The sequence below is a fragment of the Salvelinus sp. IW2-2015 genome, linkage group LG22, assembly GCF_002910315.2.
Source record: "Salvelinus sp. IW2-2015 linkage group LG22, ASM291031v2, whole genome shotgun sequence".
Lineage (NCBI taxonomy): Eukaryota > Metazoa > Chordata > Actinopteri > Salmoniformes > Salmonidae > Salvelinus > Salvelinus sp. IW2-2015.
The window spans coordinates 21624960-21651722 of NC_036862.1; the positions used below are offsets into that span (position 1 = coordinate 21624960).

Consider the following 26763-nt stretch of genomic DNA (forward strand, 5'->3'; position numbering starts at 1 on the left):
TGATGTACAGGCTTTGTTCTTCAAAATATGTTTTATATAGCATACATGGAGATACACACATGCACTAACATTCAAATGTAGACATTCACATAAAGCACCACCAACATGTACCACTGATAAGAAACAGCTACTGTAAGGATATGAGCACATACACATTGCTGTAACCCTTATTCAGTGAGCTGTAGGAACCACATTGTACATCTTCCCATTACAGGCCAATTCTCTCGGTCCAGCAGATGTCAGATGACCATGGCTGGATATAAAGATGTCACTGATAGGCGCTGATAGGCTCTGCATTTATCCAACCTATCCAACCATCACAAGTGGAAACATTTGGAAATAGGACGGTGTCTTTCTCCTGAGTTGAGAAAGAAAGAAACGTATCCTTTGTAGTTTCTACGGTAGCCTATGTTGCCACGCCCAAAGGCTGTAACATCTTGCCTGAATCTCTGATGTTGTAGTTATTACAATGCTGTAAGCCTCATCTTGATTCAACAACTCATTTCCATTCTCTTTTTTTGGGGTAAGATATCCACTACCGTTCAAAAGTTTGGGGTCACTTAGAAATGTCCTTGTTTTTTATAGAAAAGCACATTTTTTGTCCATTTAAACAACATCAAATTGATCATAAATACAGTGTAGACATTGTTAATGTTGTAAATGACTATTGTAGCTGGAAACGGCAGATTTTTTATGGAATATCTACATAGGTGAAAACTATTGTCCTGATTAGAGAAGCAATAAAACTGGCCTTCTTTAGACTAGTTGAGTATCTGGAGCATCAGCATGTGTGGGTTCGATTACAGGCTCAAAATGGCTAGAAATAAAGAGTTTCTTCTGAAACTCGTCAGTCTATTCTTGTTCTGAGAAATGAAGGCTATTCCATGCGAGAAATTTCCAAGAAACTGAAGATCTCGTACAACGCTGTGTACTACTCCCTTCACAGAACAGCACAAACTGGCTGAATAGAGAGAGGAGTGGGAGGCCCCGGTGCACAACTGAGAAAGAGGACAAGTACATTAGAGTGTCTAGTTTGAGAAACAGACACCTCACAAGTCCTCAACTGGCAGCTTCATTAAATAGTACCCGCAAAACACCGGTCTCAACGTCAACAGTGAGGAGGCAATTCCGGGATGCTGGCCTTCTAGGCAGAGTTGCAAAGAAAAAGCCATATCTCAGACTGACCAATAAAAATAAAAGATTAAGATGGGAAAAAGAACACAGACACTGGACAGAGGAACTCTGCCTAGAAGGCCAGCATCCCGAAGCTGCCAGTTGAGGACATTTTTTACAATACAAAACATACACATACACATGACAGCATACAGACTCACACAAACATCAACGACATCACACCTGCCCAGACCCACCTGCTCACACTCCCATCTCCAGCGCCCGCATCACTCTCCGTCACATGGCCTCAAACTGCATCAGTTTGTTTATCTCTGTCGCACACGCACTTTCAACATAATGAAGCATTTGATCTTTCCATTGTGTTAACGATGGAGGATTGATTGATTTCCAGTTTTCAGGTATATGTTTTATCAAGATGATTGATGAGAAAAGTATCTTCCAACCAATCGGGTATCTCGCTGCACCCTCATATGCCATGTCTTGAAATATGCAGACAGATGGATTAAAAGTACATTTACATTGTAATGCTTCTGACAGCCAACTTTCTTACTCCGCCCATAACTTTTGGACTTTATAGCATTCCAGAAGGCATGGATTATTGAATCATTGTTAGTTTTACACTTAAGACATGACTCTGCCGTGCTGTAGAGTTTGTGAATTTTGTCTCTTGTATAATAAATTGTATACCTTTGTGTAACCGATGTGAAATAGCTAGCTAGTTAGTGGGGTGCGCGCTAATAGCGTTTCAATCGGTGATGTCACTCGCTCTGAGACCTTGAAGTTGTTGTTCCCCTTGCTCTGCAAGGGCCGTGGCTTTTGTGGAGCGATGGGTAATGATGCTTCGAGGGTGGCTGTTGTCTATGTGTGCAGAGGGTCCCTGGTTCGAGCCCAGGTAGGGGTGAGGAGAGGGACGGAAGCAATACTGTTACATTCGTTTATTTAGCATACATTTACGTTAACTGTAATTTTGTTAGTTATGTTCCAACAATCCCTCCATCTTGTGCCAATATTCGTTCTTTTTAAGTCTTGGTTCCAATAGTTTATATTTTTTTCTAAAAGATTGTCAGTTGGATAGGCTCTTTGCAAGGTTTTGTCTATCTTACCTATCATATGAATATTATTTTATGACTCAAATAGGATTCCCTCAAGATTGCTTTTATGTCCAAAAGATTTCCATACTAAATTTAGTGGTATGAAACTTTTAAGTTGCATGTACTTGAACATATCTACATTGATCAGTCCAAAATTGCTTTTTGGAAATAAATGGAGATCTTATTTCCTGGGGTTTTAAGAGTATTTTTAGAGAGGGGGGCATTGAGTTTTCAATCAGGTATATCAGATGATCATCTGCAAATAAGTTTAGTTTATATTCATGTTTACCAATACTGATACCTGTTGGGTTTGGGCCTTGTCTAACTCTTTCTGCAAGCGGTTCAACTGCCAGTGCAAACATGAGGGGGGAGAGAGGACATCCCTGTCTTGTGACCCTTTCTAAAACTATTTCGGCCACGCGACCACAGCATTGATTGTGACCAGAACAAGAGGTTGGCCACTGTAACACCGTGTGCACACAGGTTGCATCATTACATTGCTGTATGGTACATTTGACGTAGTATTCACAATCCATTCGGCGCATCACAACAAAAAGAATCACGCTACACATTAGCAATTTCTTCTGTGGTTTATCTACTTTCGTGTTTGATAGCACACTGCAAAGCAATGCACAGAAGTTGGGAAAATCCAATGACTGCGACACACTGCACGCAGTGCCACACACTGTATCTCCGGCAGATGAGTCACAGCAGTGCGGACTGCCTCCCATTGAAATTAATGGACTTCTGCCAGAACGCATACAGTTTGACGCAACCGGTGTGCACGAGGCTTAACACCTTAGCCTACCTACACTGGGCCTCTCTTAGGGCTGTGGCAGTCATGACATTTTGACAGCCGGTTATTGTCATGCAAAAGATTGCTCGTCTTACGGTAATTTATCGTTAATTAACATAAACACTTTAAGCATCTCCAGGCCTCCACGTATACAAGCTGCATACAAGCTGCATACAAGCTGCATACAAGCTGCTAGCATTGATTTGTTTTTGCAGAGACATATTTTTTTGGAGCATCTGATGACATAACGTGGTGAGTGATTAACATGAATTTCTCTGGTCCCTACTACAGTGTTGCAGTCATAACGCAAGTGGCGCTATGATGTCAAATCCTCCCACGTATAGGCCTCCCGAGTGGCGCAGTGGTCTAAGGCATCGCAGTGCTAGCTGTGCCACTAGAGATTCTGGTTTGAGTCCAAGCTCTGTCACAGCCGGCCGTGACCGGGAGACCCATGGGGTGACGCACATTTGGCACAGCGTTGTCCGGGTTAGGGGAGGGTTTGGCCGGCAGGGATGTTCCTGTCCCATCGCACACTAGCAACTCCTGTGGCGGGCCGGGCGCATTGCGGGCTGACATGGTTGCCAGGTGTACAGTGTTTCCTCCGACACATTGGTGCGGCTGGCTTCCGGGTTAAGCGGGCGTTGTGTCAAGAAGCAGCTTGGCTGGGTTGTGTTTCGGAAGAGGCACGACCTTCGCCTCTCCCGAGTCCGTATGGGAGTTGCAGCAATGTGACAAGACTGTAACTACCAATTGGATACCACGAAAAAGGGGGGAAGAAAATCAAAAACGATAAAAAAAATGAATAATAATATTTTTTTTTAAATCCCACGTTTATAGTTTGACCAGCTGTTTTCAGCAACTGATATTTTTTAATTCGGGTGTCATCTTGGCAGGTTTGCTTGCGACAAACTATTTAGCTAGCTTCTAGCCTAATGTTTGGTATTCAGTGCAATCTCCTTGTAATGAACTGTGTCCCGACGAGAACTTTTCTAGCTATGCCAGGCATAAACGGGCATCATCAGTTCATTGTTATGGATGTATGCAAATGAATGTCAATAGAAAACAACTACTTTACTGTTATTCTGGCTGCAGAGGTTGTGACTGTGTTAGCCGTAGCTAGCTGGCTAACTAGAAAGCAAGGGATAAGAACGTTGCCAGTGAACATGACAACGGAACATAAAGAACAAACGACTGGGTTGTTTCCATAAACATCGAACTAATCGAACGAACGGGTCGCGTTTCTAGCAACCAAAAGATGAGAAACTATGAAAAATGTTAATATCAACAACAAAAAGTATTTATACCGGTAAATGTGTGCTTTCATATTGTTTTCTTTGCCAACTGTGGCAAACGCCTCCTTTAACTTTGTAAACTAATGGTGTGTTTAGAATTATTTTTGTTGTATTAATGCTATTTAATCTCTCCTCAGACTAATATTATTCTGTTTGTCCTGTGGGTACCTTTGCCACTGTTCCACCCCTTGTGTATTGCGCTGTCATGGTGTATTTGTACACCATTACCTTGGAAAAATGAACTCCACAAAGGGACACGGCTCCGCCTTGTGCCGCTGCGTCATCCAGTATTTCCAAGGTAAAGTACATGTGTGTCTGTGTTTATCCCTTAGTTTTACAAAGTCATTGTTGAATACTCCTTTCTGTTTGGCCTGAAGGGCATTCTAGAGCGTGCATTATTTCCTCATAACGCACAGTATATTTGCATTGTAGAATTCAATGGCTATAGTTCATTTTTACAAGTTTTGTTTGAGCTGCTTTTGAAAGCTAAGTCGAATTGAAAACAGTATTGGTATTGTTGAATTAGATTTCCATAATAGCAAGATAGGACTGATGGTTTGGTTAGCTAAACTAGAAAGTCTGTTTTTTTTGGTTACCATGCCAACTACTGTAAATCTAGTAAATTTGCTTGCTACTTCAGTGGATGTTGAACACATTTCTACTGGCAAATAAACACGTTCTGGTGGCAAATGTTTTCAACTATAGCCATGGTATAAAATAGATAATCAACTAGGGACTCTATGTATTCTCTGGAAAATGTCTGGCACTATTACATGTATGTGTGTGTTCTTGTATGCGTTTATTTGAATGAGAGTGTGTGTATATGCATGTGTACAAACACTTGCAAGGCATCAGCCTCGGGCAAATCTTGTAATTAGATGTAAAAACACTGCCCCTCAGTGTCATTCAAACGTACTTTTTTATTATGTTTTACTTTTACTTTAAAAAAAACTTTTATCCTTGACCATCATTCTATCTCCCGCACAGCAACTCCACTCCCACTTGTCTCCAATTCCACATCCCAACCCTCAGCTTCCCTCAGCCCATCCCATCTATCTCTGCTGGCCACCCACTTCGKGTTTCTAYGCAACACATATCTTTCAACTATGCTGTGATGTTTAACATACAATTTCAATCTATCAAATCGAATAGAATCCACAGATTGCGAGTTGAAGGTAAATACTTTTACTAAGAGTATTAGTATATTAGTAATTGACTGACCCGGTCTCTCCAGATCTCCTAACAGTACTATTTCTAGGGTCAATTTTAGATCAATGCTATGCATTTTCAGCCATTCCTGAACCTGAGACCAGAAACAGGCCACCTGAGGGCAATACCAAAATAAATGGTCTATTGATTCTGTATCCTCACAACAAAATCTGCAGAGTTAGGGGAAGGGTTAACGAACATGCTAAGTAGTTCCAAAGTAGCTCAAAAGTAATTAGTGAAAATGCAAACGTTATCCATGATGAGAGTCGAACACACAACATTTGGGTTGCTAGACGTTCGCGTTATACACCTACCAATCCTCCCTCCGCCCAACCTCCCTCTAATCATTTGCGTTAGACGCCCACCCATCCTCCCCGACCAACCTCCTTCCTGTCGTTTCTGTCTTAAGTAACCTACTGTCTTTATCTGTGATTGTAATGCAGTGTAATAAACTGTAATGCACTGTGAAAAAATATACCTTTTCGTGTGCCTGTCAAAAAAAATCCAATCAGCAATTTGTGTCTATTTCACAATAACCTGTGATACTGGGTTGGATCAATCACAGTGAGGTGAGTTTTAAAAGCCCGTATTGTTTTGATGATAAGTATTTGAAGTGATTTTCGATTGCACTTGCATTGATGTCAGAGATGTTAGAGAGACAATAGTTACCTGATAATCATTAGCGAGTTGGGTACTAACACAGGGCCAGAGTGCATAAGAAGAGATTATCATAACTCAACGGTCACATAGAATTTTACTGCGGTCATGACTGCTGGTGTGGCAGTAATACGGTCACTAGAACAGTCCTAGCCTCTCTCCATGTGCTATTTAATTAATTGTAAAATAACTCAGTTGTCAAATTTGCGACCCACTTTGGAATGCAATTAATTGGAGGGTGATGGACATGTCAATTTGCCAATTTTTTATGCCAATTTTCGCGATCCCTCAGAATTTAAGCAGACTGAATGCGCTTATTGTTGTGCTTGCATTACAACACCAAATTATGTTGTTGTCCATTTACAGTACCAGTCAAAGGTTTGGACACGCCTACTCATTCAAGGGTTTCTCTTTAGTTTTACTATTTTCTACATTGTAGAATAATGGACTCATCAGACCAAAGGACAATTGTGAAAAGCTGTCATCAAGACAAAGGGTGGCTACTTTGAAGAATCTCAAATACAAAATATATTTTGATTTGTTTAACACTTTTTTGGTTACTACATGATTCCATGTGTTATTTCATAGTTCTGATGTCTTCACTTTTATTCTACAATGTAGAAAATAGAAAAACTAAAGAGAAACCCTTGAATGAGTAGGTGTGTCCAAACGTGTGACTGGTACTGTATGTTGCTACAGAATATATTGTAGTTGGATATCAATTGAGGTAAGAATATTGCTCTTTTTTCTTTACGACCACTTTTCTGTGAGCTCGTTTTTATATTTTCAATATTTGCAAAGTCAGGGCTTAACCGGCCATTTACGCTGCACAATGAGCATTCGCACACTCACCCTAGCCTCACCCTCATGTGGGTGCTAACAAGCTAGAAAGAAAGCTAGGTAGTGCTACGTATCAACAGCCATTGTCAGACAATCCAGTAGGGGTTGGAAGCTGTGGTGAGCTTCGATTAGTCACTCTGGTCACGATATCTCGCTTTGCTTCCATTGAAAGTAAATGGCTTCTGATGTTTCACCGCAGGATGCAACTTCCTAGTGTAAATAGCCTGCAAATCGCCCCCTTTATGCATAGATTGAAACCAGAAACACTGTTGCTTAAAAACAATATCAATCTGGTCAGCATACTCATTGATAAATCTGCTGCAACAAAGGCTACACTGGCCATATGATTGTCTAGCTGGGACATCCTGGCAGGAAGTGCAGCTATGCTGCAGAGCTTTTCTGAATGAAGCAGTAGGGAGGGCTGTAATCGAGTGTGCCCCCCCCCCCCCCCCCYYCCCACAAGGTAGGCTAAAGACAGTTACTGGGAACAGAAATGTGCTTGATATACTGTCCTTTTCCCTTTATCATAAAATAATTTGTTGAATAGTGTTTTAGATGTAGGGCTCTATTCAATCCATATCGCGGAAATTCAGCGTTACAGCAAGATTGACATTTTAAGGCAATGTTCCCGTGTTAGCGGAGACCGCTTTCAAAGTAAACACTGCATATGTTGGCAACATCGGAAATTACCTTTACATTTCTAGCAGGTAATCTGGGCTATAGAGCTACGATGTAGTGGCAAAAGGTCGTAGACCTAAATCTAATGTATTAAGAAATTGCAAATTATGATTCCCTTATCCCCCAATGTTTTCTGTATAAATACAACATGGACAATGATGAACAGGGAATTGACAAGAAACGACAGGTGTTTTTAGACCCCACTTTCCTAGACAGACGATGGATATCCACTTACCATAATTGAATATGCCAAAGCAACAATGCTGACGGGCCAGAAAGGGCAGAAGCAGGACAATATGACCAGTATGAGATAGTCTTTGGGCTTTTGCGCCTCTTGGACCGCGGCGTTCCCGATGGAAGAGGTGCGACTGCGACTCAAACTGACCCGGGACGGGGAGGGGGGGGCAGCGGCCAGGTGCCCCGCAGAGCCCGACCTAAAGGGCACACTGTGACCGTTCTGGTCCGCATCCAGGTTATTTTCGCTCCCCACGTTGATGGTAAAGGAGGAGGACATTTTCATACGGTTGCCGCCAGCAGGCTCCGTGGTTACGAGGCTGAGAAGTTTCTCCGTCTCCTGAGACTCGTTGGCGGGCGCGCCGCCGCTCTTTCCCAGTTTAGATTTCTCGAATTCAGTGTCTGTGTTGATTGCCATTTCTTCAAAATTCCAAATATTTAAATTAGTTTCCAATAGAGGAAAAATAAATGCCTAATCGTGTAAAGTACTAAGACTGGTTAGAGTGGTGCTAAATTCCCATTATTTGACCTGATACATTTGATTTATTTTAATCGTGCCAAGATTAATTCTCCAATTTCTTTCGATGTTACAATAAACTGTAAGACTAAGACTACCCAATTTAACCAATTGCGTGGCAAGATGATATGTATACTAATGCACCATTTAGGTAGGATATGTCATCCACATGCGTTATAAATCAACCCCTTTTAATTAGAGATAAAACATTTTAGTGTTATTTTCCCGTTGGATTTGCGTATCATTCTTCATCTAGAATCAAGAATAATGCCTCCCGTCTCAATTCCGCAGTTCCATTCAATCCACACTCGCTATCAGAAAGCGATCTCTGAAATGTGCACTCCCTCTCTTCATATATAACGCCAGAGCCAAAGAACAAATCATTCAGTGAAGCGCCTGTCGCCTGCCTTTTTAACCCCACCGCAATGCTCTATTATTACCAGCTTTATATATTACGTAAATAAACGTTTTCTTTTTCATTCAAAATAATAAAGATGGACGGAAAACAGATGACTTTCTCTCAAATATACGCCCAGAAACAGAGAAAGTGAGTTTGTGTCCTGTGTGTTGTTCCGCAACGGGCCGTGTGTCAAGGCTGTTTCTCACGCTGCAGCGACAGAGCCACTGGGTTGAACTTGTAGCAGAGCAGTGTGGCGCCCCCCCCCCTCTCCTCCCCCTTCTTTCTCTCCTTCGGTGTTTCCCAACATCAGCACCACTATGGAAGCGCGCCAGGGGCAGTAGAGATAGGGCGTAATCTCTCTGGCGCTTTGATCCCCGCGTGGGACGTATCAACACTTCTTCTAGTATAGGCTAATATAGGCCACTTTTACTATTCTAATTTGTCGAAATAGCATTGATGATCTTAAATTTGATTGTGTAGATTTACTCAATGTCCCGAGGTCACGCGTGGTTGAGCATGTGTACACGGTGTGGTAGAAATGTTAACTGTCTTCCACTAGGCTCCCTTTATCAGGAACCTGATATAGCCTACTGGTCAATTGATACCAAATCAATAACCTACCACGGGGGTTGGTTTAATATGTGGATAATGACATAGAAACTTTGTAGTTCAAACTTGAATTTAGGCTTCCATCCACATTCTGTATCGACTGATTATAAACAGTGGGTAATTTTTTTCCGGATACAGCATTTAAAGTTCTAACTAGATTGATAATATGTACTGTATAGAAAGCCGTAAAGTGCTACATGTAATGATAAGGGAAAGGGGGATACCTAGTCAGTTGTCCAACTGAATCTATTCTACTGAAATGTGTCTTCCCGCATTTAATAGGTGATAGCTCTATGTTTTCTGCTGCTATGGTCCAAAATGAGGACCTATGAGAAGTGAGGTTCTTGAAGGGCAGGTTGGTGTTGTCTGTTTTTGTGTCCTACACTCTTAGAATAAAAGGTTCCTTATAGAACCCAAAAGGGTTATATCGCTTGCTTCATATATGGAGAGGTTCTTCTTCACTGAACCAAAATGGTTCCATACAGAACCCTGCATGGTGCCATTTATGAATTATGGCTACTACTATTAAATAGTAATATTTTTAGCTAACAATATAATTTAATAAACAATTAAGTAATGGACAATAGAATACCAGGATATTTTTGTGAGTGTATTGTCATTATATGCAAACATAGTTTTGAAATATGCACTGGTGGGCAGGAAGGCATGTCTTTGTTTGAATGATGGCCCAAGCCAACTCTGGCTGACTTCTTTACAATACAATATAACTTTATCCACTAGTTACAGTGAACAACAAAAGTGTGTCTTCTGCTCCGTTCTCAACCCTCCAAACAGCAGACCTCACACATACAGTTGAGACGGGCACTTGTTCAAGCTGCAGTGCAGTGCCCCTGGATGGAGATTTGAGGATGTGAACCCAACAGCCCTCCAGTTGTCAGATCAATTCAGCCCGTTTTTTTCCAGTGCCCGGCCCCAGGATTTGAACTGGCCACCTTTCGGACACAGGTCCAACTCCTTAGCCGCTGGGATACCTACCGCCAATACAGTATGTGTTGTTGGGTGACTGGTTGCAGAGAAGAAAAAATGAGCAAAAACATAAAATGAAGACAAAATGCTATGCAGACATCAGTGGAGTCTCCTCAGAGGAGGAAGGAAAGGACCCTCCTCAGTGAATTTAATAAAAATAAAAATAGTGAAACATTAAAAAGTWATCCTTTTTAGATAAAACTATACTAAATATATTCACGTCACCAAATAATTGATTAAAACACACTGTTTTGCAATGAAGGTCTACAGTAGCTTCAACAGCACTGTAGGGTAGCACCATGGTGTAGCCGGAGGACAGCTATTTTCCGTTCTCCTCTGGGTACACTGACTTCACTACAAAACCTAGGAGGCACGTGGTTCTCACCCCTTCCATAGACTTACACAGTAATGATGACAACTTCCGGAGGATGTCCTCCTACCTATCAGAGCTCTTGCAGCATGAACTGACATGTTGTCCACCATATCAAAGTATCAGAGAATGAATCTAGTACTGAAAGCATGAGCTACAGCTAGCTAGAACTGCAGTACATACAATTCTGGTGAGTAGTTGACTCAATGAGAGAGAAAGATAATAGTTGAACAGTTGGAGAGAGAGATAGTTATATTTTGTATTTTCACTTACACTTTCACTTACTTAGCTAGCGAATGCAGCTAGCTAGTTTAGCCTACTCAAACACCTGGCTCAAACAGAGAGGGATACTATGTTACCTAGCTGGCTATGGCTATCCAACACTGGAACTCTTCCAGGTCAAGGTAAGCTTTTGGTTATATAAATTTGTTGCCACCGGGGCCCGCAAATGTAACTGCTAAACTGCATGCTAACTGTACACTGTACTGCATTATTGTAGCAGGTTTAATAACGCATTTGTTCTAGTAGCTATGTTGACTTGACGTTAGATAATATGGTGACAACGATGCAGGCTGTGTGTAGGGGTTAGCGGTTATGATATGAAGGTTTGGCTTGGAAAGGTAATTTTTGTTTGCGTGTGATCAGGGGTGTATTCTTTCTGCCGATTCTGTTGAAAAAAAAGTTTCTTATACGGAAGCAAACAGAATGAAACTGGGAAAACATACCTGAATTTGTCCAATAGAAACTCTAATTTGCAACTGTTGGACTAATGATTACAATCTAGATCAGCTAGATGCAGGCAAGGTTGTTCAAGGTGGTATTGAATGTGTAAATGTCTGTCACCTTGATTAATCAAATTTCTCTCAACCTGTGCACCTACGTTGTAAACTTTCACTCATAAAAAACATAAATACCTTATTTACATAAGTATTCAGACCCTTTACTATGAGACACAAAATTGAGCTCAGGTGCATCCTGTTTCCATTGATCATCCTTGAGATGTTTCTACAACTTGATTGGAGTCCACCTGTGGTAAATTAAATTTATTGGACATGATATGGAAAGGTACACAGCTGTCAATATAAGGTCCCACAGTTGACAGTGCATGTCAGAGCAAAAACCAAGCCATGAGGTCGAAGGAATTGTCCATAGAGCTCAGAGACAGGATTGTGTCGAGGCACAGATCAGGGGAAGGGTATCAAAAAATGTCTGCAGCATTGAAGGTCCCCAAGAACACAGTGGCCCCCATCATTCTTAAATGGAATAAGTTTGAAACCACCAAGTCTCTTCCTAGAGCTGGCCGCCAGGGCCAAACTGAGCAATCTGGGGAGAAGGGCCTTGGCCATGCTTCTACACCTGCACTGCTTGCTGTTTGGGGTTTTAGGCTGGGTTTCTGTACAGCACTTTGTGACATCAGCTGATGTAAGAAGGGCTATATACAGTATATACATTTGATTGATTGATTGATTGATTGGTCAGGGATGTGACCAAGAACCCGATGGTCACTCTGACAGAGCTCTAGAGTTCCTATGTGGAAATGGGAGCACCTACCAGAAGGACAACCATCTCTGCAGCACTTCACCAATCAGGCTTTACGATAGAGTGGCCAGACGGAAGCTACTCCTCAGTAAAAGGCACATGACAGCCCGCTTGGAGTTTGCCAAAAGTCACCTAAAGACTCTCAGACCATGAGAAACAAGATTCTCTGGTCTGATGAAACCAAGATTGAACTCTTTGGCCTGAATGTCAAGCATCACATCTGGAGGAAACCTGGCACTATCCTTACGGTGAAGCATGGCAGTGGCAGCTTCATGCTGTGGGGATGTTTTTCAGCGGTAGGGACTGGGATGCTAGTCAGGATCGAGGCAAAGATGAAGGGAGCAAAGTACAGAGAGATCCTTGATGAAAACCTGCTCCCGAGTGCTCAGGATCACAGACTGGGGTAAAGGTTCACCTTCCAACAGGATAATGACACCAAGCACACAGCCAAGACAATGCAGAAGGATCTGCAGAAAAGAAAGGAACAAACTCCCTGATTACAGGTGTGCCAAGCTTGTAGCGTCATACCCAAGAAGACTCGAGGCTGTAATCGCTGCCAAAGATGCTTCAACAAAGTACTGAGTAAAGGGTCACATATACTTATGGAAATGTGATATTTCCATTTTTAAATACATGTGCTAAATTATCTAAAAACTTGTATTTCCTTTGTCATTATGGGTTATTGTGTGTCGAATGATCAATTTAATACATTTTAGAATAAGGCTGTAAAAAAAGTCAAGTGGTCTGAATACTTTCCGAAGGCACTGTATATAACCTTTTTAGTGAAGGGTTCTTGAATCTCCTCCAAAAAATCTAAATGTTCTATAAAGAACACCAAATAACCCTTTTTTCTGAGTGTACAGAGAAAAGGATATGACGAATAGGGGATTCCCTGAATGAAAGTGAGCTCTCTGTATGCCATCGAGCTGATACTGTACACACGCACACGCACACGCACACACAGTCTTGTACAGCTAACCTTGTGGGGACACACAATTCAGTCCCATTCAAAATTATATTTTCCTTAACCCTAAACTTTAACACGTACTCTTACCCCTTAACCCTAACCTTAACCCTAAACCGCCTAGAAGTAGCATTTGACCTCGTGGGGACTAACAAAATGTCCCCAGATTGTCAAATGTTTGTTTGTTTGCTATGCAATCCACCTTCAGCTGTTTCCTAAACCCCAGGGGCATTACTCATCCTGAGCACTCTGTATTACTCACACACAAACAAACAAACACACACACACACACACACACACACACACACACACACACACACACACACACACACACACACAACACACGCACCACACACACGTGTCTCTCAGACATTTACCCAATTATATTACTGTACGTAGCTTACTGGAGACAGCTGTCGGTGGGGTGGGTGTGCTGTCTATCATACTATTGTGGGAGTGTCTCCATCACTAACCAGTATGTGGCCCCTATAACTCAGACACTGCAATCACCTATCATTCCTTTCACAGAAAAGTGATCCTTCATGTTAACATGCAGGCCATCAGAAAGCATATCCGGTCAACACATTAATTTAGAGCAGGGTTCTCCAAATCTAAAGCAGAGTTCCCCAACTATGCTCCTGGTGTGCAACTGCGTGGACAGGCTTTTGTCCCAGCCCAGCACTAACACCCCCTGTTTCCAATAATCAACTAATCAAAGCCTTCAGTCTCGACCGTGATTAGTGTAATCAGGTATGTTAGTGCTGGGCTGGAATAAAAGCTAGAAGCCTCTGCTTTAGAAAGCCGTCTGTTGGAGTAATCTATTGGAGAATGTCCTGCCATTGTGCCATACTGGTGAATTCATTATCCTCTTTGTTGCTTTGTTATTGGAGTAGTTGTTGATATATCAGAAGTAGACTTTGATAGTACAGTATTTAGCCCTGAGGTCTATGCTATCGAAATAATTCCATCTAGTGGAATGTAATGGTGGCAACAAAATACAGAGAAATGACTACACTTATTTTTACCTTTATTTAGCTAGGCAAGTCAGTTAAGAACAAATTCTTATTTACAATGACAGCCTAGGAACAGTGGGTTAACTGCCTTGTTCAGGGGTAGAACATCATATTTTTACCTTGTCAGCTCAGGGATTTGATCTTGCAACCTTTCAGTTACTAGTCCAACACTCTAACCTCTAGGCTACCTGCCACCCCATGGAGGGTAGAAACCCATTATTGAGGGTAGAAACTTTGTAAGTGTGTGAAAATCCCTTTAAAACAATATTGATACCATGGATTAAAGGAAAGAATAAAAGATTATATTCATAAAAATTWAAAAAAAGTACATAATCTACAACCAAGCTTGATGTTTTATATTTTGCCAATTGGCCTGGACACTTTTACTACACGGAGCCCTGTGGATCCATCACGACAGGTTTGCCGASGTAACCGCACAAGGTGGCTACAACAGACTTCTTCCGTTGCGACGTCCCTCTGAGGCCCTTCTGCTAGCCTGCTAGCCCCGGCCCGCTAGCTGTCTGAATCGCCGTGTCTCCAGCCAGCTTAACTACTCACTGAACCCTATGATCACTCGGCTACGCATGCCTCTCCCTAATGTCAATATGCCTTGTCCATTGCTGTTTTGGTTAGTGATTATTGTCTTATTTCACTGTGGAGCCTCCAGCCCTGCTCAATATGCCTTAGCTAACCTTTTTGTTCCATCTCCCACACATGTGGTGACCTCACCTTGTTTAAATGGTGTCTCTAGAGACAATACCTCTCTCATCGTCACTCAATGCCTAGGTTTACCTCCACTGTATTCACATCCTACCATACCTTTGTCTGTACATTATGCCTTGAATCTATTGTAATGACTTGACTAGATCATAAAGGAACAATTGTCCAGACAGAGGATTGAGTTTACGAATTGACGGTTTATTAAACCAACTTTACACAGGCTACTGTTTGGCCGTAGCCCACGCCAAATAAATGAAAGATAACCCACAAGCCAGTCGTGACCTTCTCTTGTGAAGCCCAGACGTAAGAGAGAGAACAAAGGCTAAACCTGGTCTTAGCTTCCAATGCTCCATCCCCCTGCCCAACCCCCCCCTCCACGCCACTCCGCCAACCGCCAGGATGCCCGGCATCAGAACATTCCAGGCATTCCCGTGATTGGCAGATAGCAGGTTGATTGACATGTCGGACCCCGCGAACACTGGGTACTGGTAAGTACAACACAACCACCTACTAGCCTAACACATAACACACAGCTCTGTGCGGGTCGCTACACTATTCTACCGTGGCCAGAAACCTGCTCCTTTTACTTGTTGTGTAATGTTTATGTCCAATGGCCGATGAGCACCAATACGTTTTATATATAATTTCTCTTCATATGACAAGGATTGAAAAGGATATGCCAGTAGATTGTCGAAGTGATTCATGGTGATTACTGCTTGTCTAGCTTCCTAGCTAAGATTTTGAAAGTATGATGTTGACATGATCAGTCCAATCAAAGCTATGGTAGATATAACGTGATTTGACGTCATTTTATCTAAGGCCAATGACCTTGAGCCTTCTTGGATGGGCATTTCTAATGTAACTCTATAGCAGCACCCAAGGGGCTTGAATTTTAGAGCTCTCCCTGTAGATTTTGTGGTGACGTAGTGTCTCCATGAGTGACAGAACACAGCCTATGACGGCGCAACTAGAGAACATTACCAACCCCACGCCCGTATTTTCCGCTGGCTGCCCCACCACCACAGAAAGCACTGAGCTAGGCTGAAACACCATCATTTTGGAGCTGCCTTACTCAAGAAAGCAAAAAAGAGACCATGTTTGTATGTGGCTTTATTAACTACATTTTTTTTTCATTGATTGCAAACTGATATGTGACACGTATTAATGCCAAAATAACATGCAAAACAGGTAAAAAAGAAAAGACGGGTCACAACTGACCAGAGCTATATGATATAAGATTTTTGTTTAAATAGGGTTTCCCCTTTTTTACTGATTTGAATGGATTGGAATGGGTGGAGTACGACATTGCTCATTGTCTGTCATATTTAGTATATCAATTAAACCAGTAAGGACCATGGTGTATTTGTGAATACACAAGTATTTGTGAAACTCTGCCAATTCTCCTCCTCAACTGAACTATGTCTCCTATGTAACAATATCGCCCTCCGCTGGTTGGGATGAGTAAACACTTCATTTGACCCTCAACACTGGTAGGGTCGCAGAATGTAGCCTACTGTAAAGCACCCAGGTTGTAGCTACTAGATAAGGAATGAATGGCTATGCCCCAGCTGATTTAAAGCCTGTCCCAGGTTGTGTTCATGGTGAGTCAGCAGTAATCACAGGCGATTAGGGAAAGTTGAAGCTGCTGCATATTAATAATCACACTCTCTAAGCTCTCCATCTGTTTGTCTCCTCCATCAACATACACATACAAATCCATGCACGTATAAACATACACACATATGAAAGTTTGCACACATATATGTACTTTTACACACACAGCCAGACTCTCGTAGACACAAATAACTGGGGTGAAAAGAAGTCACCCAAAGATGAAAATAGAACACACAACCTTAGGTTACCCTCACTAGCAGGTGATGTAGATACAGTAGCAACCTTAGGTTACCCTCACTAGCAGGTGATGTAGATACAGTAGCAACAACCGTTAGTTACCCTCACTAGCAGGTGATGTAGATACAGTAGCAACCTTAGGTTACCCTCACTAGCAGGTGATGTAGATACAGTAGCAACCTTAGGTTACCCTCACTAGCAGGTGATGTAGATACAGTAGCAACCTTAGGTTACCCTCACTAGCAGGTGATGTAGATACAGTAGCAACCTTAGGTTACCCTCACTAGCAGGTGATGTAGATACAGTAGCAACCTTTGGTACCCTCACTAGCAGGTGATGTAGATACATAGCAACCTTAGGTTACCCTCACTAGCAGGTGTTGTAGATACAGTAGCAACCTTTGGTTACCCTCACTAGCAGGTGATGTAGATCAGTAGCAACCTTAGGTTACCCTCACTAGCAGGTGATGTAGATACAGTAGCAACCGTAGGTTACCCTCACTAGCAGGTGTTGTAGATAGCAACCTTAGGTTACCCTCACTAGCAGGTGATGTAGATACAGTAGCAACCTTAGGTTACCCTCACTAGCAGGTGATGTAGATACAGTAGCAACCTTAGGTTACCCTCACTAGCAGGTGTTGTAGATAGCAACCTTAGGTTACCCTCACTAGCAGGTGATGTAGATACAGTAGCAACCTTAGGTTACCCTCATAGCAGGTGATGTAGATACAGTAGCAACCTTAGTTACCCTCACTAGCAGGTGATGTAGATACAGTAGCAACCTTAGGTTACCCTCACTAGCAGGTGTTGTAGATACAGTAGCAACCTTAGGTTACCCTCACTAGCAGGTGATGTAGATACAGTAGTAACCTTAGGTTACCCTCACTAGCAGGTGATGTAGATACAGTAGCAAACTTAGGTTACCCTCACTAGCAGGTGTTGTAGATACAGTAGCAACCTTAGGACCCTCACTAGCAGGTGATGTAGATACAGTAGCAACCTTAGGTTACCCTCACTAGCAGGTGATGTAGATACAGTAGCAACCTTAGGTTACCCTCACTAGCAGGTGATGTAGATACAGTAGCAACCTTTGGTTACCCTCACTAGCAGGTGATGTAGATACAGTAGCAACCTTAGTTACCCTCACTAGCAGGTGATGTAGATACAGTAGCAACCTTTGGTTACCCTCACTAGCAGGTGATGTAGATACAGTAGCAACCTTAGGTTACCCTCACTAGCAGGTGATGTAGATACAGTAGCAACCTTAGGTTACCCTCACTAGCAGGTTATGTAGATACAGTAGCAACCTTAGGTTACCCTCACTAGCAGGTGATGTAGATACAGTAGCAACCTTAGGTTACCCTCACTAGCAGGTTTGTAGATACAGTAGCAACCTTAGGTTACCCTCACTAGCAGGTGTTGTAGATACAGTAGCAACCTTAGGTTACCCTCACTAGCAGGTGTTGCAGATAGCAACCTTAGGTTACCCTCACTAGCAGGTGTTGTAGGTAGAATAAATGAACACTGAGTGTACAAAACATTATGAACACCTGCTCTTCCATGACATAGACTGACCAGGTGAATCCAGGTGGTCCCTTATTGATAAACTTGTTAAATCCACTTCAATCAGTGTAGATGTAGTGTAGATCAGTGTAGGGGCTCCCGAGTGGCAGGGTGCAACTCAATATTAGGAAGGTGTTCTTAATGTTTTGTGCACTCAGTGTAAGTTCACACTTTATTTGGATAGTCCGGTTAGTCCATCTATAGATACTCTACAGATGGTCATGCTATCAACAAACTATCTGTTGATAATCAACTGCTTGCTAAGGTTAAGCGTTAGGGTTAGGTTTAGAATAAGGGTTAGGGTAAGGGTTAGGGTTACAGCTAGGGTTAGGTTAAGTAAGGGTTAAGTTTAGGGTTAGGATAAGGGTTAAGGTTAGGGTTAGGGTTAGGGTCAGGGTTAGTAGATAGTTCATTGAAATGTTACTGTAGATAGTCTGTAGAGCATCTACAGATGGACTATCCAAATAAAGTGTTACCAAATATAAATGTATAACCAAACCCCTGGAAAGCCTACAATTGCAGACATAATACGTTGAAGAGCACAGATAAAACAGACAACTGAAAGTAGGGCCTACATTTTCGACAAATGTGTGCTTTTCATAGCTTACTAGAGATGTGTTGAATTGTCTGAGAAGGGACAAATAGCAAAAAAGGGGACCTGACAGAAATGCCTGGATCCTCTTCAATAATGGGTTGAGATTAGCATTGACATGACACAAGAGCTAATCTGTTTGTTTTTACCTGTCCCTAATGTTGTTTCTAATTATCATCATTATGACACAACACTGGCAATGAACACACACGGGACCACAAAGCACCTGTATTAGGTGTATGATATTAGGTGTATGATATTCCAGTGTGTTTGTATTGTGTCTCATGCTACTGAGAGAGTTATTGAGATATTTAAGTGTTTACTCGGTATGCTCTGAATAGAAGGAGCTTTTGTGTTTTTGACAATACTGTAATAATGGGTGGTGTCTCTTTTAGTTCCTTGTAAGATGCAGGCCGACCATCATGAGAGAGACTTTATTCTGATGTGATTTATACCTTTCAGCTTTTGTTAAACGTCTCCCTAGGTAAAATAATTGTTCACTTAGGACAAACCTTTTTTAATTGAGATAGTCAGTTGACTTCTGGAGAGGTGTTTAGAATCTGGAAACATGCTACCGTGGCTCTGCATTGTGGGAGAATGAGTTCTACTCACAGTGACATCGCACCAGAACTCGGCCACCTCTCCGATCTTCATGGAGGTGAGCAGGGTCTCCCAGATCTCCAGCTTGAACATGTTTCCGATCATGGGCACGCCCACCCCCTTACTGTCGTCTATCACCGTACAATCATCACACAGCTGGGTACAGAAATGGAAGGCTACCTGGGGGGGGGGGGGGTAAAAGGGGGATAGGGATAATGGAGGAGGATGTACAATATGAAAGAAGTGGAGGAGAGAAAAGAAGAAGATTTTCCTCCAGATTCTCCAGTTTCACCAAATGCCACCCCTTTATGCACTGACCATACTGTTGTGGGTATGTGGTCCCTGTTGACAGGCAGGATGCAACATGATAAGCTCTTGTACCATGTCATTACTAATGGAATGAATAGTGTCATATGACTCCATAAGTAAGACAATTTTATTTGTCCTGATTTGAGTGAGACAAACATTATTTTTATTTTCAGAATCTACACAATGTTCTAGAATCTATTGCAACCATCTTCTTCACAGTAATCAGAATTGTCTGGAATTGGAGACAAAGCACTGGATGAGTAACTGTCTGTGGCCTGGAGAAAACCTCCACTGTTTGAGAAAGAGGATAGAAAAGTCGATAGATGGAGTTATGTTAAAATAGATAGATCGAGAGATTCATATTGAGAGAAATAGAAAGAGAGAAAGACTGAGGATTATAAATTAAATAGATAGAGAGATCGAAATGGATGAATTTGGATAGCGATAAAGAGGTTGACGCAGAGGAATAGGTAGAGATGGAGAGATTGAGGCCTACCTTGGTCCCAGTAATGAACCGGGGCATTTCAGCTGTCCCTCCATACAGGATTGTTTTCTTAATGCCTTCCACCCCAGGAGCACGGCCCCTTCCATATCTGAAGACATCTTTCTATATGTCTGTCTATGTGTACAGTAAATACTGTAAATAGCTGTGTGTGTGTGTATGTGTGTCTGTATATGTGTTTCTGCTAGGGTAGCCTATAGACGGTGTGAGAGTTATGAACACACATTAATGTTACTCCTCGATGATTAGGAAAGAAAGAATGAGATAAGAATCCCTCCTCCATTCATCTCCATTCATCCATCCCTCAATCAGCTCTTCTCAACGTTTCTCCTGATGACTATCTATCATCTGCTGAACTAGAAACATCCAGAACGGGATAAAAAAACACTACTTCAMGCCCACAGCTACAAATCATTGTGATAGGGGCATAATGTGAAGCACTTAGAACGTGGACATCCTTATGATGGCTTGCTACTATCACCCAGTAATGATTCTGAGACAGTATCAGCCATTTTGAGGCTGTTGTTGATATATTGCTATCTGAAATACATGCTTATAACTAGTAATAATGGTTTATTACTGGTTTATTATTAAGTGTTGCTAAAGTTTCTAGTTTCTATTCAGTCATGATCAAAGGGAAAAGAAGAAGACCGCCGTCCATCTCATAAAGGTCTGTCCGACTCCTTCCCTTTTAATATCCTGTGTTGCTGAGGTAGAAGCGAATATAATAGAATGTTTTAGATATTTTAGAGTAGAACATGGTTTCCATTCCACAGGAAATTTCCTGGATTTACCAATATCAGGATGAATAGATAGACATTTCTCAGTGCTCCTATGTCAGGGTAGGCAATTATCCAGCACTGGTACTGTGGACTCTGTGACCCCAGCTTCATACATCACATCTGCATCCCATATGTGCTGCTGAGTGGTGTGTATGTGTGGTGTGTGTGTGCGTCCATGCGTGCCTGYGTGAGTGAGTGTGTGTGTGTGAGCGCACGCATGTGTGCACATTCGAGCATGTGTATTCATGCAGACGTGTGTGTGTTTTAAATCCAAAGCTCCTGTGGTGGTGTGTGTTGCAGCCAAATCCAGTAAATAATGGAGCAGCATTTCTACTCAAGTAAAGAGAACATCAGGGTGTGTGATTTTCTTTTCTGGAAATTCTAACTCTTTTCAGGGAACWCTAATAGGCTACTCTAATATACGAATAAGAACCAAAACAGCCTTCAGGTAACTGCCAAAATAATGGAAACACTTGAGTAAATGAAGGATACAAAGTATATTGAAATCAGATGCTTCCACACAGGTGTGGTTCCTGAGTTAATGAAGCAGTTAACATCCCATCATGCTTAGGGTCATGTATAAAAATGCTGGGCAGGCCATTATTTTGGCTACCATGGATATACCCGCATAGGATGACAATGTCCCCAGCCACAGGGCACAAGTGGACACTGAATGATTTGATGAGGATGAAAACAATGTAAACCATATGCTATGGCCATCACAGTCACCAGATCTCAACCCAATTGAACACTTATGGGAGATTCTGGAGTGGTGCCTGAGACAGCGTTTTCCACCACCATCAACAAAACACAACATGTCATGTGGAAGAATGGTGTCGGATCTTTTCAATAGAGTTCCAGACACTTGTAGAATCAACGGCAAGGTGCATTGATGCTGTTCTGGATCGTGGTGGCCCAACGCACTATTAAGACACTTTCTGTTGGTGTTTYCTTTATTTTCGCAGTTACCTGTATTTGTAATGGCTTTGTAGTGCATTATAAATCTATAATGTGGTCATTAAATGTCAGATGTACAGTAGGTGGAACACTAGACCCTATAAGACAACAAGCTGATCTCAAGTTTGCATTCCACCAATCATGTGGTAATCAGGATTGTGCAACAGCGCCTTATGTACCTGGACCATAGCCAGGCTAGTAACAGTATGATTTGTCGCCCTCTTGTGGCTGCGTCAGGTATACACACACATCAACGAGCAGGTTTTACTGAAATTAGTAGGTCATAGAAGCAGCGGTTGAATGAATAATTGAATGAATGAACGGACAATATTCATTGTCCTTCAAGACTGAAAGTCTTCGTGAATGAAATGACCTCATATCTTGTCATCAAAGATGAGATGATAATGTGATAGAGCACTTGAGTTCAGTTCTATGGAAAACATATCATTGCTGTCTGAATAGGAAAAACTAGTTTGACCTAACCCTGTGTCTACTGTATAACATATTACTGTATGTTAATATATTAATAACACACACACACACACACACACACACACACACACACACACACACACACACACACACACCACACAGAGGCATCAGAGAACTGGCGTGGGTGGGGTGACGCAGGCTCTATGAGTGAGTCACTCTGACACAAAGACTGACTTACAGCACCATTATCACCCAGTTACATCTTCAACAGGTGTAGAGATAAACAGCAATGCAGCCGTTTATGTCTCAACATCAAATCATTTCTGGGTATGAAAATAAACAGCTTCTTAGCAAAGAGCAATTTCTCAAGCAAGAATTTGGCTATGACTGTCTGGGAGTGGTCTGAGTGGGGAGGGAAAACTGAAAACTAGCTGTTATTGGCAGAGAGGTTTGGAACTCTCTTTCTAATTGACTAATTAACCAGACAGGCCAAAATTCCATCTCACCAAAACAGGCTGTAATTTCGGGCGGTATTTTCCAACAGCTCTCACACTAAAAGGGCATTATCATCATTTTCACAATTTCACAGAATAATTTCAACCTCATAGTATGGAAATATAAATAAAACATACACTACATGGCCAAAAGTATGTGGACTGCTCGTCGAACATCTCATTCCAAAATCATGGGCATTAATATGGAGTTGGTCCCCTCTTTGCTGCTATAACAGCCTCCACTCTTCTGGGAAGGCTTTTCACTAGATATTGGAACATTGCTGCGGGGACTTGCTTCCATTCAGCCACATGAGCATTAGTGAGCTCGGCACTGATGTTGGGTGATTAGGCCTGGCTCGCAGTCGGCGTTCCAATTCATCCCAAAGGTATTTGATGGGGTATTTGACGTTTCTGTATGGACCTTGCTTTGTGCACTGGGGCATTTGTCATGCTGAAACAGGAAAGGGCCTTCCCCAAACGGTTGCCACAAAGGTGGAAGTGTAACAGTATAGCTCTCGTCCCTCTCCTCGCCCCGAACCAGGGACCCTCTGCACACATCAACAACTGCCTCCCACGAAGCATCGTTACCCATCGCTCCACAAAAGCCGCGGCCCTTGCAGAGCAAGGGGAACAACTACTTCAAGGTGTCAGAGCGAGTGACGTCACCGATTGAAACGCTATTAGCGCGCACCCCGCTAACTAGCTAGCCATTTCACATCGGTTACAGAAGCACAGAATCGTCTAGAATGTCGTTGTATGCTGTAGCGTTAGTTCCAGTGAAGGGAAATCTTAAGGGGCCTAGTCTGAACCATGAAAACAGCCCCAGACCATTATTCCTCCTCCACCAAACTTTACATTTGGCACTATGCATTCGGGAAGGTTGCGTTCCCCTGGCATCTGTCAAACACAGATTCGTCCATCGGACTGCCAGATGGTGAAGCGTGATTCATTACTTCATTACTCATTGCGCATGGTGATCTTAGGCTTGTGTGCGGCTGTTCAGCCATGGAAACCCATTTCATGAAGCTCCCAACGAACAGTTTGTGTGCTAAAGTTGCTTCCAGAGGCAGTTTGGAACTCGGTAGTGAGTCTTGCAACCGAGGACAGACGATTTTTACGCGCTATGTGCTTCAGCACTCGGCGGTCCCATTCTGTGAGCTTGTGTGGCCTACCACTTCACGGCTGAGCCGTTGTTGCTCCTACACGTTTCCATTTCACAATAACAGCACTTACAGTTGACCACGGCCAGTCTAGCAGGGCAAAAATTTGACTAACTGACTTGTTGGAAAGGTGGCATCCTATGACGGTGCCACGTTGAAAGTCAGTGAGCTCTTCAGTAAGGCCATTCTACTGCCGATGTTTGTCTATGGAGATTGCATGGCTGTATGCTCGATTTTATACACCTGTCAGCAAAGGGTGTGGCTGAAATAGCCCAATCCACTAATTTGAAGGGGTGTCCGCATAGTGTTGGACAGTCACGTTTTTGAGTGCACTGGGCCTTTACTAATCTGTGCTTCCTCTATGTTCGCACGCATGGGGTTCACCCTGTGACTGTACTCCTATTTAGCCACCATGGAAACACAGCTCTGATGCATTAGTTCCCTTTGATGACGTCATACGCTATTTGTGTTCATGTCATCTAGCTGCTGGTATTGAAGCATATTGAAAGGCCATTAATTCATAAATAGAACTGAGTCTGATGCTTCAGATGGAAAAAGACACACACAGGTGCTCTGACGTGTGTGCCACTTTTCTTTCTATGGCTTCAGAGGGAGAGAGAATTTGTGTGTGTGTGTGTGTGTATGTGTGTGTATGTGTGTGTGTGTGTGTGTGTGCAATGTGTGTATGTGTGTATGTTCGCTCTACTTATGCTTTGTTAACATAAAAACTATGTGTTTGTGTGTCTGCCACGTTAGGTTTTGTAGCATGTGTGTGTGTGCTCCTTCCTTACCTTGACATTCAGCGCTGAGCCAGCAGAAGGGCAACCACCAGCAGGGGTAAAGGAGAACATACCCTGGCCAGGGGTACAGGAGAACATACCCTGGCCAGAGGTACAGGAGAACATACCCTGGCCAGGGGTACAGGAGAACATACCCCCGCATGTAACCCCAACACTAGCCCATGAACCCCAGCCACCCAAGCCTCCATTGTAAACCCCAGCGACCAGGCCCATGTTAACCCATCCACCTCCATGTAACTCAACACCTACCCCATGTAACCGCCAGCACCAACCCATGTAACACTAGCACCAGCCCCATGTAACCCCAACACCAGCCCCATATAACACTAGCACCAGCGCCATGTAACCCCAAGCTACCAGCCCCAACCAACACCAGCCCCATAATAACACTAGCACCAGCCCCATGTAACCCCAACACCAGCCGCATGTAAACCCCCAACACCAGCCCATATAACACTAGCACCAGCCCATGTAACCCCAACACCAGCCCCATGTAAACCCAGTCACCAGCCCCATGTAACCCCGACACCACGCCCAGCCCTATGTAACCCCAGAACTAGCCCCATATAACACTAGCACCAGCCCCATGGTAACCCCAACACCAGCCCCATGTAACCCCAGCACCAGCCCCATGTAACACCAGCCCATGTAACCCCGGACACGCAGCCCCATGTAAACCCCAACAGCCAGCCCCTATGTAACCCACGACCAGCCCCCATGTTAACCCTCGACACCCAGCCAGCCATGTAACCCAGAACCAGCCCGCCATATAACACTAACACCAGCCCCATGTAACCCCAACACCAGCCCCATGTACCCCGACCAGCCGAGCCCCATGTAACCGAACACCCCCATGCTAAGCCCAACACCAGCCCATGTAACCCCGACACCAGCCATCGTAACACCCCCACAGCCCCATGTAACACCAGCCCCATGTAACACCAGCCCCATGGTACACCAGCCCCATGTAAACCACCCCATGTAACCACCCAACCCACAGCCCATGTAACCTCAACACCAGCCCCATGTACCCCAGCCCAGTTGGCCAGTACCTCCTCATCTCTGGGCTTGTCCTAGTCACAGCTCTCCCTGACAGAGCCTCATGCTCCTGCCCCGACTTTAGCTACAATACCTCTGCACATAGCAGCCAGTATAAAGAGCACAGGTCACACAGCAGTCACACACCACTCACGTGTAGTACCGTCTACACACACACACACCACACAGGCACACACACACACACACACACACACACACACACAGCACAACACACACACACCACACACACACACACACACACCACACACACACACACATCACTCAACACAGTGCTGGACACAGTCATGGGCCTGGGGCTATTATTTAAGCTGGAAAAACCTGGGAGACCAGCTGAGTATTGTGGGGTGGAGGTGGATCCCACTCACAGTGTTCAGAGCCTGACTCAGACATCTTTGGACACACAGCGAGAGGATCAAACAGAGCTAGAGAAAAGCAGAACAACATCTCTGACACACACACCACACACACACACACACACACACACACACACACAAACACACACACACACACACACACACACACACACACACACACAACACACACACACACACACACACACACACACACACACACACACACACACACACACACACACACTCACACACACACACAC

The 26763-nt window shown here is 43.2% G+C and overlaps 1 protein-coding gene and 1 long non-coding RNA gene across 2 annotated transcripts in view; one reads left to right on the plus strand and one right to left on the minus strand.

Moving 5' to 3' along the window:
- LOC111949949 (trafficking regulator of GLUT4 1-like) overlaps window positions 1–9078 on the minus strand; it is a 34316-nt gene extending 25238 nt beyond the window's left edge. The window contains exon 1 of the mRNA XM_023967307.2: window positions 7933–9078. Within this exon, the coding sequence (XP_023823075.1) occupies window positions 7933–8349 (417 nt within the window). The 5' untranslated portion in view covers window positions 8350–9078. The remainder of the gene's footprint in view (window positions 1–7932) is intronic.
- Window positions 1–26763, plus strand: part of LOC139022819 (uncharacterized) — a 278818-nt gene that overhangs the window by 223092 nt on the left and 28963 nt on the right. The gene's annotated exons all lie outside the window — the stretch shown is intronic.